Raw genomic sequence first — 13,731 nt, 5'->3', positions numbered from 1 at the left:
TGTGAAATCCCCAGTGGTGACAAAGTGGAGAGGCCATGGCTTATGTACTCAAAAACCCAGAATAGTGCATACTGTTTTTGTTGCAAACTCTTCCAGTCTAATGTTCCAGCCACATTGGATTCTACAGGAACAAAGGACTGGAAAAATCTGGCTAGAAATCTGTCATGCCATGAGAAGGCAGCAAATCACCAGAGAGCATTCCATAGGTGGAAAGAGTTTGAGATGAGACTAAGGTTAAAGGCCACCATAGATGATCAGCATCAAGAGACGATTGCATCAGAGTGTTGCAGAGCAAAATGTTCTGAAAAGGCTCATTGCCATTGTGAGAGTGCTTGCTACCCAAAACCTAGCACTGCATGGCACTTCAGATAAGCTCTATGTGCCAAACAATGGAAACTTCCTTAAAATTGTGGAGCTGATGGCTGAGTTTGATGCTGTATTCCAGGAGCATCTAAGAAGAGTCACCACCCAAGAAATGTACACACACCACTACCTTGGAAAAACAACTCAAAATGAGATCATACAGTTACTGGCAACAAAAGTCAAACAGAAGATGGTGGCAGATCTGAAGTCAGCAAGATATTACCTTGTTATTCTAGACTGCGCAACTGACATCAGCCATACGGAGTAGTGCATATCATTTCATGGTGCATTTTGTAACAACAACAGAATCTAGTGAAAATGTCCCTGCAATGGTGACTGTCAGAGCATTTTCTAGAATTTATTGACACTGATGATACTACAGGAGGTGGTATGACAAATGTGCTTCTGAAAAAGCTGGAAGATACGGGAATTGCGATAGCTGACATGAGAGGTCAGGGCTACGATAATGGTGCCACCATGAGAGGAAAGAACAGAGGAGTCCAGACATGGATCCGAGAGTTAAACCCTTGAGCTTTTTTTGTCCCATACAGTTCTCATTCATTGAACTTGGTGATCAGTGATGCAGCATCAGCTTCTAGTGAGGCTGCTGAATTTTTTAATGTAATTCAAAGCATCTATGTATTTTTCTCTACACCAACTCATCGATGGCAAATTTTGAAGCAACATCTGAGAACATCCTTTCTGAGTGCCACATAATGGGAAAGTCGCGTGGAGGCGATAAAGCCTACCAAACACCAAATTGGGAAGATAGATGATGCCATAGTTGCCCTTATGGAGGATAATGCTATGACAGGAACTGTTCGTGGGAGAACAGTGGCAGAAGGAAATGGAATCACCAGAAACATACATAACTTCAAATTTCTGTGTGGTTTAGTGTTGTGGCATGACATACTGTTTGAAATAAATGTTGTAAGCAAGAGACTCCAAGGTGTTGACCTTGATACGTGGAGTAATGGAACAACTAGACAAAGTAAAGTCATACCTACAGTCTTACCAGTCAGATAGTGGATTTCAAAACATTCTGAAGAGTGCACAGAAGTTGGCAGAGGAACTTCACACTGAAGCTATTTTCCCACCCATTCAAGAACACAAGAATCACCAAAGAAGACATTTTGATTACAAGGCACGGGATAATCCCATAAGAGACCCCAAACAATAATTCAAAGTTGAATTCTTTAACGAGGTGCTAGACTGTGCAATACAGTCAGTTAAACGTTTCATGCAGCTCAAGGAACACAGCAGTATATTTGGGATGATGTATGATATTCCAAAACGCCTCACTATACCTGAGGAAGACCTACACCAGCAATGCAGGGCACTAGAGACTGTGTTGACACATGATGACATGCGTGATATTGATGCGAGTGATTTAGGTGATGAACTGAAAGCCCTTTCAATATACATTTCAGCAGGATCAACTCCAAAGGCTGTTCTGGAATATATGTGCACAAATAAGATGACCACCCTCTTTCCAAATGCCCTAACACTTTCTGTAACAGTTGCCAGTGGAGAAAGCAGCTTCTCCAAGCTGAAGTTAATAAAAACACATCTACGCTCCACAATGACACAGGAGAGGCTGGTCGGCCTTGCAACAATCTCAACAGAGCATGAGCTGGCCCAGACTGTGGACCTTCAACAGGAAGCAGTTCAAATCTTCGCAACCACGAAGGCACGGAAAGCACCACTCTGCATAGTAAACACTGGCATTTTTATCTGTTTGAATAATCAGACAAAAGTGACATTTGCTGTTCAGGCATTTGAAAGTTAAGTGTTACTTAAAATTTTTGAACAAGGCATTTTAAGTTGTTAGGTCCCCTTTATTGAGGTAGGTAGCAGAGCAGTACCATGAGAGGAGTAGAACAGTAAGAAGGCAGAATTGAGACTTTTCAAAGTTTTTGGCCCAAGCGAGGGGGCATAGGGGCATCATTTGAGCTCCCCACCTCTGGTGCCAAAATGTTGTGGGCTGGCCCTGATTGCTATCCAAAAAAAGCCTGAGTTCCCAATGTCTGGGGCTGTACTAGTATAGCTGATAGGTAGTAACACACGTTGCTTTCCCATTTCTCCAGAGTATACAGACACTGTACTCAAAATCCAAACGTAATGGTTTCCTACAGTTTGGCTTTACTGATAACTGAAATACAAAAAGACTCAGCCCGAGCTTTCCCTCTCCGCTTGGCTGTTGCTAGTGTTCCCCTGCAAGACCACTGTCCCTTCTTCATCAAAGAAATGCTCCTACTCCTCATATATATCTAAACCGGACGCATCTGTTCCAGCCCCAAGGTGACTCTGCAAGATATCTCTAATGTTTATGCAGGATCACTTGAAGGAAGGACCCTGCTTCCCCATGCAGAGTCCTAGAATGTGCCAGTATGTTACAAAAGGTTAGGCAACTGTCAGTACAATAATTCATATATCCTGGGGTCTCAACCTGAGGGAGAGGACTGAACAACCACCCAAGGAGACAGAGTACTAGAAATGTACTAGTTTACTTAACATTTGTAGAAGAGAGAATAAGTATTACAAGATTGTGTCCTCCTCAATACTTTGGCTGTTACACATTCTGTCCACAGCCTATTTAAAGTAGGGGTAGTAGCGTTTACAGTAGTAACTGCTTTATTGTTAAATACACCCTTGCACATCCATCAAATTAATTCTTTCCCCAAGGAATGCCATGTTAGAACAAAATCTGATTAACAGCAATAGACATGTTTTTGAAATAAAAATAAACAGCCTGGTTCTGCACTCACTAAAGCCTATGTGGTAAGACTCCTATTGACTTCAATGGGAACAAGCTCTGGCACAAAATAATTTATTTGAAAAATACTTTTAGCAGAGTATTGGGGATACTTCTACAGAACTTTTATGAATAACAGCCATAAAGATCTAGAAGAATCCAAAACAGCCCTGAGTCATAAAACAACTGAACAGAAATTTTAAATGGGAATGCCTGAACACCTTCTGGGACCTCTGCAGATCCTCCTTTCTCTACAGTACTGTATTATTTGAGATTTGCAGGGAGTCAGAGAAACATGTGGCCTCGTTCTGTTTTTACTTATACCAGTGAGAACTGAGAGAAAATCAACTGACATGAATGGAATTACCCTGGAGTAAAGCCAGTGAAATTGAGAAGAGAATTAGGCCCATATACTTGTTAGTGACTGGAAAGGGTCAGTTTGGGTGAACAGGAAGAGGATGTAAGCAAATGCTATATCTATATACACATACACACACGCACACTAGTGACTGACTGTGTCCATGTTAAATTGAATTCTCTTTACCAAACTTACAGGATTGATGCAGTAGTTCAGCTCTTTGAATTTTATTTCCTCATTAGCCTCATTTCTCTAACTAAAGTATTAATACTTAATGTAACTGTTGTTTCATCACTTATTGCTGTATCTTTAAATCCCTGGAGCAACTGAATTCATCCAAGATACCTATCTAATCAGTAATTATATTATGTGGTAACTGACTCTGGAGATTAATTACTAAAACCTCAGGCTTAATCAGGAGGATTGAGTGATTGAATCAGTTCTTTTTGTAAAAGAAGTGCCCAGTGAGAGGCCCACAGATGTTTAAGGTTTAAATATTTTTGCCACACAATGAAAACACCCCCCGCCCCCCGAGCACGGCAAGTTTCAGCGCTGTAAAGTGGCAGTGTAGACAGTGCACCTGCTCTGGGAGCTGTACTCCCCTCATGGGGGTGGGTTTTTTATAGCGCCGGGAGAGCTCTCTTCCCAGCTCTGGTGCCATGGCTAGGGAAGACATACCCTTACTTTTACTTTTAGCACTTTAAGCTTGCAAAGCACTGTACAAACACGAGTCAATTAATTTTCACAATGGGAAAGAATCATACCTGTTTTTACAGATTGAGAAACAAAGACACAAAGTTTGAAGCCTAAATTTTCAAGTGACTATTGATTTTAGGTGCCCAACTTGAAACACCTTAAAGAAGATTCCTTTTCAGAGATTGGGAGCTCAGCACTTTCTGAAAATTGGACACATGTAGGATGTTTTAAGTTGCTTTAGATGCCTTTAATTTTGAATGTTCAATTTTTAGACTCTTAGGGCCTGATCTTCAGAGCTGCTGATCACTGACCGCACCTAATGAAATCAATGAAGGTACAGGTATACGGCACCTCTAAAAAGCAGGTGCAAACTGTTCAATACTTGACACTCAGGGCTTGGCTACACTTGCTAGTTAGAGCGCATTACAGTAGGTCCAGGTGCCCTAACTCACGACCAATCCACACGGGCAAGGCACACACAGTGCCTGAACTCTGCAGCTGGAGTGTTCCTGGTAATCTACCTCCACGAGAAGCATAACACTTGTTGCAACTCGGCTGAAATGCCCCAGCGCCAGTATGAAGGAGGTGTTGCATTACTGCGCTTTGATCAGCCTCCCCAAACGTCCCATAATCCCCTTAAATCAAATGGCCACTGAATATGCCCTTTCAAAGCTCTGTTTCTGATAGCTCTTACCCGGGACAAAGCAAGCCATTAGTGTGGAATGTTGCTTGCTGTGAGTGAGAGAGAGAGAGAGGTGGGGGGGAGAGGGGTCTGAACTTACAAGACAGCATGCTGACACACTCTCAGCACCCCAAAAACACACATACACACAACACACTCCACCTCACCCCCCACATTTGAAAAGCATGTTGCTGCCACTTGAATGCTGGGATACCTACCACAATGCACTGCTCTTTGTGACATTGCAAGAGCTGCTGATGTAGCCATACCAGTATGCTTCCAGCTGAGAGTGTAAACACTCAGCAGCGTTTTCCCTGCTGCGGTCTCCGAAGGCTGGTTTAACCCCCAGCGCGCTACATCTGCAAATGTAGCCATGCCTTCAGTGTGTCACATTCAGGCCTTCTGGACTGATTTCCAACATGGCTCCCCCTCCCTTAAACTAAAGCTGTGGATCATCAGCACTTCTGACAGGCGCACCCTTAGTGAGCTCACCATGCTCATACAGGAAGCCTGCAACAGAGCTTGCCTTAACCATTATCCTTCCCATCTATCTTTATGATCATACACATTCAGGCGGTGCAGCAAAAGGCAGGTGTCTATTTATATAAGGAATTCATTTGCAAATTGGATACAATTAACTTAGGCTTGAATAGAGACTGGGAGTGGCTAAGTCATTATGCAAGGTAACCTATTCCTCCTTGTTTTTTCCTACCCCCCCCCCCCCAGACATTCTTGTTAAACCCTGGATTTGTGCTGGAAATGGCCCAACTTGATTATCATACACATTGTAAGGAGAGTGATCACTTTAGATAAGCTATTACCAGCAGGAGAGTGGGGTGGGGGGAGGTATTTTTTCATGCTTTGTGGGTATAAAAAGATCTTCTGCACTTTCCACAGTATGCATCTGATGAAGTGAGCTGTAGCTCACGAAAGCTTGTGCTCAAATAAATTGGTTAGTCTCTAAGGTGCCACGAGTCCTCCTTTTCTTTTTGCGAATACAGACTAACACGGCTGTTACTCTGAAACCTGTCATTATGCAAGGCACTGCATTTAGCCGTATGGAGTGGAAATCTATCAACTGCATGAAAAAACTTGCACAGATACAGACAGACATCATCTTCCTTTCCAAATGCAAACAGATGGACATCGTACCAAAAGGACTGAAGGTAAAAAATCCATTACAATCTACATACTACACAGACTATGTTGACAGCTTGTGCCACACGCTCTCAAAGAAACTGCGGAACCACCTGATCAACATCCTCTACAGCAAACAGGGAAAGATTAAGCATGAGCTCTCAAAAATGGATACTCTCATAAAAAAACAACCTTCCATACAAACTTCCTCGTGGCTGGACTTTACTAAAACTAGACAAGCCATTTACAACACACACTTTGCTTCTCTACAAAAGAAAAAGGACACTAAACTTTCTAAACTATTACATGCCACAAGGGGCCATAGCAATGGTTCCCTCAACCCACCCAGCAATATTGTTAACCTATCCAACTATACTCTTAGCCCAGCAGAAGCAGCTGTCCTATCTCGGGGCCTCTCCTTCTGCCCCTCCACCCCCACGAACATGATACAGTTCTGTGGTGACCTAGAATCCTATTTTCGACGTCTCCGACTCAAGGAATATTTCCAACATATCTCTGAACAACATACTAATCCACAGAGACCTCCCTACCAACACTACAAAAAGAAGGATTCTAGGTGGACTCCTCCTGAAGGTCGAAACAGCAGACTAGACTTCTACATAGAGTGCTTCCGCCGACGTGCACGGGCTGAAATTGTGGAAAAGCAGCATCACTTGCCCCATAACCTCAGCTGTGTGGAACACAATGCCATCCACAGCCTCAGAAACAACTCTGACATCATAATCAAAAAGGCTGACAAACGAGGTGCTGTCGTCATCATGAATAGGTCGGAATATGAACAAGAGGCTGCTCGGCAGCTCTCCAACACCACTTTCTACAAGCCATTACCCTCTGATCCCACTGCGGGTTACCAAAAGAAACTACAGCATTTGCTCAAGAAACTCTCTGAAAAAGCACAAGATCAAATCCGCACAGACACACCCCTGGAACCCCGACCTGGGATATTCTATCTACTACCCAAGATCCATAAACCTGGAAATCCTGGACACCCCATCATCTCAGGCATTGGCACCCTGACAGCAGGATTGTCTGGCTATGTAGACTCCCTCCTCAGGCCCTATGCTACCAGCACTCCCAGCTACCTTCGAGACACCACTGACTTCCTGAGGAAACTACAATCCATCGGTGATCTTCCTGATAACACCATCCTGGCCACTATGGATGCAGAAGCCCTCTACACCAACATTCCACACAAAGATGGACTACAAGCCGTCAAGAACACTATCCCCGATAATGTCACGGCTAACTTGGTGGCTGAACTTTGTGACTTTGTCCTTACCCATAACTATTTTACATTTGGGGACAATGTATACCTTCGAATCAGCGGCACTGCTATGAGTACCCGCATGGCCCCTCAGTATGCCAACATTTTTATGGCTGACTTAGGGGACGAGAGCTGAGGAAGCGTTGTTCTAATGCCCCTACTCTACTTGCGCTATATTGATGACATCTTCATCATCTGGACCCATGGAAAAGAAGCCCTTGAGGAATTCCACCATGATTTCAACAATTTCCATCCCACCATCAACCTCAGCCTGGTCCAGTCCACACAAGAGATCCACTTCCTGGTCACTACAGTGCTAATAAATGATGGTCACATAAACACCGCCCTATACCGGAAACCTACTGACCGCTATTTCTACCTACATGCCTCCAGCTTTCACCCTGACCACACCACACGATCCATCGTCTACAGCCAAGCTCTATGATACAACCGCATTTGCTCCAACCCCTCAGACAGAGACAAACACCTACAAGATCTCTATCAAGCATTCTTACAACTACAATACCCACCTGCAGAAGTGAAGAAACAAATGGATAGAGCCAGAAGAGTTCCCAGAAGTCACCTACTACAGGACAGGCCTAACAAAGAAAATAACAGAACGCCACTAGCCGTCACCTTCAGCCCCCAACTAAAACCCCTCCAACGCATTATTAAGTATCTACAACCTATCCTGAAGGATGACCCAACACTCTCACAAGTCTTGGGAGACAGGCCAGTCCTTGCCTACAGACAGCCCCCCAACCTGAAGCAAATACTCACCAGCAACCACATACCGCACAACAGAACCACTAATCCAGGAACTTATCCTTGCAACAAAGCCCGTTGCCAACTGTGCCCACATATCTATTCAGGGGACACCATCACAGGGCCTAATAACATCAGCCACACTATCAGAGGCTCCTTCACCTGCACATCCACCAATGTGATATATGCCATCATGTGCCAGCAATGCCCCTCTGCCATATACATTGGTCAAACTGGACAGTCTCTACGTAAAAGAATAAATGGACACAAATCAGATGTCAAGAATTATAACATTCATAAACCAGTTGGAGAACACTTCAATCTCTCTGGTCACGCAATTACAGACATGAAAGTTGCGATATTACAACAAAAAAACTTCAAATCCAGACTCCAGAGAGAGATTGTTGAATTGGAATTCATTTGCAAATTGGATACAATTAACTTAGGTTACCTTGCATAATGACTTAGCCACTCCCAGTCTCTATTCAAGCCTATTTCCCCTTGTTTTTTCCTACCCGCCCCCCCCCCCCCCCGACGGTCTTTTAAACCCTGGATTTGTGCTGGAAATGGCTCAACTTGATTATCATACACATTGTAAGGAGAGTGGTCACTTTAGATAAGCTATTACCAGCAGGAGAGTGGGGTGGGGGGAGGTATTTTTTCATGCTTTGTGTGTATAAAAAGATCTTTTACACTTTCCACAGTATGCATCCGATGAAGTGAGCTGTAGCTCACAGAAGCTTATGCTCAAATAAATTGATTAGTCTCTAAGGTGCCACAAGTACTCCTTTTCTTTTTATTTATATAAGGTTATCTTAACACTTGCCTTAACAGAAATGGATCACTAAAATGCATTGAAATTGCACTAAAAACAAGTAAGGTCCAAATTTTAGATACCTGATCCTGCAGGCTCTAAGTCAGATAATTTTAATCCCATAGGAATCTATGCTCTCACTGGGGCACTGTATATGTGCCACTCACTACAGGGTAGGGCCACTAGCAGGACTAAGGGTTTACAGCATCAACCTCAGAAGCTGTGGTAACTAAATCCTACTGATTCACTATACTATTGTAGGTTTCAGAGTAGCAGCCGTGTTAGTCTGTCTTCGCAAAAAGAAAAGGAGGACTTGTGGCACCTTAGAGACTAACCAATTTATTTGAGCATGAGCTTTCGTGGGCTACACCTCACTTCATCAGATGCATACCGATGAAGTGAGCTGTAGCTCACGAAAGCTCATGCTCAAATAAATTGGTTAGTCTCTAAGGTGCCACAAGTCCTCCTTTTCTTTATACTATTGTATTTTTCCTAGTTAAAAAAACAAACAAGGAGTTGTTGTGGCACCTTAGAGATTAACCAATTTATTTGGACATAAGCTTTCGTGGGCTAAAACCGACTTCACCAGATGTATGAAGTACAAGACACAGGAGCAGCTATAAGCCCATGCTCCCGCCCCTTATGACCGGGACGCGCGCGGAGCCGCGAGCGCGCGCCCCTCCCTGCCCCTTTCTCCCGCCCACACCGAGCTGCCCTCGCGCCTTGATTGGCTAAGCGCTCCTGCGCCGGATAGTCAACATGGCCCGCGTGCACAGCTGTGGCTGTAGCTCCTTGCCGGCCAATCGAGGTGGGCTTTACTGTGCGGGTTGCCTGAGCGTCGCCCAATGGGAAGCGGCCTTCTTGACGGCAGCGCAGCCCGAGAGAGAGAGTCTGCCTGAGAGGAGCTTGAGCGCCGCTGGTGGGGCCGTGAGGAGACGCGAGGCCCGGGCAGGTGAGGGTCGCTGGGGCCGGGCCGGGCGCCTTGTCCTTTCCCAGCCGTAGCTGGGAGGGAGGCTGAGGGGAGCGTTAGCCGCGGGAGGCCCCCTGTCTGGGAGCGAGGCCCGCCCGTCCTCCCTGTTCGCGGTTGGGCCGGGCGGAAGCGGCCTCCCTAGCCTGGGGTGGGGCTCCGGGAGTGGCGTGGGAGGCCCGGGGCTCCCTACTGGAGCGGGGCGGGCCTAACTCAGAGCGGGCATCGCTGCGCGGAGCTTCTTTCGCTGTGCCGGGAAAGTTCGGCTTCGCGGGGCGGATGTGGGGGGCGCCTGAGTGATCGGTAGGCCTGGGGTGAAGCTCCCCGGCCCCGCGTGCTTCCGCTCTGCTCCCTTGCGGGGAGGCCGGGGCCCGGGGGCGCTCCTTCCCCACCGCTCTGTTCCCCTCCTTGCCACCCCGTCTCTTCTCCGCGTGCCCTGGACAGGGGGTTCGCTTCTTCTACGCCCCTTCCCCCGTGCGCGCTGCTGCCTCTCCCCGGGCATGCTGAGCGAGTGCGGAAGAGTCTGATTACCCTACTCGGTTGCTAGCCGCATTGAATAGCCTCAGGCGGGCTGGGCGTTGCTCTTTGAGACGTTCACAGCAGAAGGGCAGAGGAACAAGTATAGAGACACGAGGGGAAGGAGAAAACAGCTAAATTATACAAGTCACCTTGACTTATTGCCTGCTGTGTGGCAAGAGTAGACCTTTAAAAGGAGTTTAAATATGGCCAAAGAAGAGGTCATGTGAACCAGCTTAAGGAATTTCTGTCCAGTCCCTATTTTTAGTCCTCTTAAGTTTCCCCAGTAGGAATATAAAGTTGATACTTGGTTGCTGCCTACAGTTATGTATAAAATGTTTAACACAGAAGTTGTAACTTTTCTCTGTGGTTTGGTTTATCCATGAGTTGGGCCCTACCAAATTCACAATCCATTTTGGTCAATTTCACGGTCTTACTATTTTAAAAATTCTATATTTTATGATTTCAGTTATTTAAATCTGAAATTTCATGGTATTGTAATTGTAGGGGTCCTGACCCAAAAAGTTGCAGGGGGAGGCTGTGACAAGGTTATTGTAGCAGGGGTTGTGGTACTGCTACCCTTATTTCTGCACTGCTTCAGGTGGTGGCACTGCCTTCAGAGCTGGGCGACTGCTGGCCGGGAGCCCAACTCTGAAGGCAGAGCTGCCACCAGCAGCAGAGTAGAAGTAAAGAGGGCATGGTATGGAATTGCCACCCTTACTTCTGCGCTGCTGCCTGCAGAGCTGGGCCCTCAGTCAGCAGCCGCCACTCTCCAGCCGCTCAGCTCTGAAGGTAGTAGCACAGACGTAAGGGTGGCATGGGTATGGCATTGCCATCCTTACTTCTGCATTGCTGCTGGCGGGGCACTGCTAGCCCACAGCCACCACTCTCCAGCTGCTCAGCTCTGAAGGCAGCACAGAAGTAAGGGCAGCTATACCATGATCCCCTTTAAAATAACCTTGTGACCCCCCCTGCAACTCCTTTTTGGGTCAGGACCCTCTCTCTCAGTTTGAGACACTCTAGTCTCCCCCATGAGATTGGTATAGTATAGGCTAAAAGCACACAAGACCAGATTTCATGGTCTGTGATGTGTGTTTTGTTTTTGGGGGAGGTGGTGCCAGCCTGTGGGGACCTGGAGCGGTTGCCCCAATTTGCTGTCCCCTAGGGGTAGCTCTGATGCCTAAGGGCCAACCAAGACTGGGGGCTTATTGAGCTAGGTGCTGTAGAAACAATAGATGGTACCTGCTTACAAAAATGCTTACAGTCTAATTCAACAAGACCTGCATGCACATGTGGGTATAAAACAAGTAGAGTGATCGAGGGGGGAGGGATAGCTCAGTGGTTTGAGCATTGGCCTGCTAAACCCAGGGTTCTGAGCTCAATCCTTGAGGGGGCCATTTGGGATCTGGGGCAAAAATTGGGGATTGGTCCTGCTTTGAGCAGGGGGTTGGACTAGATGACCTCCTGAGGTCTCTTCTAACCCTGATATTCTATGATTCTATGGCATTAGACATGGTGGTTATGCTGTTTGTTTCCTTTTTGAGGGTGTGTGTTTGCTTAAGAAGGGATAATCTAAATGGAAATAAGAGGGAAGGGAGGAGAGGGGGCAGGGGAGTAAAGGGGTAAGAAATTAGATAGGTGTGGATTGAGGTTTAGGTGAAGAGACTGTGAGAATGGGGGGTGGGGATTAGGAGGTAGGAGGGTTAGAATAAACAGCCAATGAACTCAGGGGTGGAGCAAGTCCAGACAGAACTACAGAAAGTTCTCTGAGTTAGCAGCCGTGTTAGTCTGTATCTGTAAAAAGAAAAGGAGTACTTGTGGCACCTTAGAGACAAACAAATTTATTAGAGCATGTGCAAAGGTCCAAAGGTATGCTTTGGCTTTTTGGCTGCTTCTTCCCCTACTGGCTGGAGTCTCTGGGCTGACTCTTACAGAACCCCCATGATGAGGTGGGAGACGGGAGGTACCACCTGAGTCCTAGTGCACCCAGAATGGGAGGATTCTCCCCTGCACAATTCTGGATCCAGGGGCTAACTGAGTGGAGGGGTGGTCTGGTCGTGACTGGGCCTCATTTTACCACTCTTCCCAGTGCAGAAGGCTCAGCTTCTTCCTCTGTGCATTGGTTTACATGCAACTGTAAGGACTAGAAAACCTTTATTTAAACAAAATGAAAGCTTTCTTTTTCAAAATGCATTTCCTCTTGTGGGGTGGTGCCTCCTGACGTTAAGCTTGCAGGACCTTTTTCAAAGCTGTGCCCATTAGGGGTGAACAAGCCCTCCCTTCTGTAGCTGACTTTTGTTTTGGGGCCCTACATGGGATGAGACCCTCCCCTACCCCCCAATCATTTCCATTCCTATGCTGCTTCAACTAACCTGTATTGTGTCTGGTTTGCACCAGGCAGACTTTAATTGCAGCGATGTTTCCTAGGACTAGTGAGGTGGGGTTTTTTTGTTTTGTTCTTCTTTGTTTTAATATTCTGTCACTAATGACCGTAACTTGTCCTGCAAAGTTTATTGGTGGTGATGCCCAAGAAATAACTCTCTTGATTCTAAGTTCCAATATCTGAGTGGCAACTGTTACAAAACTGTAAACTGAGCTTGCTTATCATGGAAATAATTATGGCAGTAAACATGGAGACTCCGTGATATCACTTAATTTCTCATTGAAATGCACTCTGATTGGTTGTCTGACTTGCATTTGAAAACACCTGATTCTATCATACTTAACTCTTCAAGAACATTCTTTTAATATTTGTCCCTTCAACACCTAAGACAATCACAGGCAATTCTGTGATCTTTGTAGGAAGAGCTTTTTTTAAAAGTTGTACTATTTTTTTGATTCCTGTGCATCTCAAGTTTTCTCTAACTGGAAGAGCTCTGTTTGAAAGTCCCTTTTCAATAAGTTTTGAAACACTGGGTAAGTTCCAGAAGACTAGAATAAAGCTAATGTTGTGCCAGATTTTAAATAGGATAAACAGGGTGACCTGGGTAACTATAGGCAGGGCAGTGAGTCTGTCACATAGGTCACGGATTCCGTGACTTTTCGTGACCTCCATGACTTCTGTAGCAGCCGGTGCTGGCTCAGAAGCACAGCAGTTTGGGTGTGTGGGAGGGGCAGAGGGTTGGGGAGGTGCGGTTCCCGGCCAATGGGAGCTGCGCAGCTAGTGCTTGTGGCAGGAGCAGTGTGTGGAGCCCCATGGCCCATCTGCCGCCTAGGAGCTGCAGCACCTGGAGCTGGGTAGGAAGCCCCCGCTAACCACCTCCAGCACCAGTGGGGTCCTGGGCCAGCGCCCCCGGACTGTCTCCTTCCCCCCCCCGAGCACCCGCAGCCCCCCGTGCGAGTTTTAGTTAGGGGTATATAGTAAAAGTCATGGACAGGTCATGGGCCATGAAT

The 13,731-nt window shown here is 46.2% G+C and overlaps 1 protein-coding gene across 6 annotated transcripts in view; it reads left to right on the top strand.

Moving 5' to 3' along the window:
• The first annotated feature begins 9,604 nt into the window (after window positions 1-9,604).
• Window positions 9,605-13,731, top strand: part of NAP1L4 (nucleosome assembly protein 1 like 4) — a 56,427-nt gene continuing 52,300 nt past the window's right edge. For 4 of the 6 annotated variants that reach the window (XM_073347271.1, XM_073347272.1, XM_073347270.1 and 1 more), the window contains exon 1: window positions 9,720-9,807. Coding sequence is in view for 1 of the 6 variants with exons in the window: in XM_073347273.1 (XP_073203374.1) it covers window positions 9,615-9,803 (189 nt within the window). In the remaining 5 variants the exon portion in view is untranslated. Of the gene's footprint in view, window positions 9,808-12,529; window positions 13,255-13,731 lie in introns of those variants that run through there. The other 2 variants (XM_073347273.1, XM_073347269.1) reach the window with 2 other exon arrangements.

This window comes from Lepidochelys kempii, chromosome 6, assembly GCF_965140265.1.
Source record: "Lepidochelys kempii isolate rLepKem1 chromosome 6, rLepKem1.hap2, whole genome shotgun sequence".
NCBI classification, from domain to species: Eukaryota; Metazoa; Chordata; order Testudines; family Cheloniidae; genus Lepidochelys; species Lepidochelys kempii.
The sequence above is the reverse complement of the archived record's forward strand: the minus strand, read 5'-3'. Positions and strand labels throughout refer to the sequence as shown.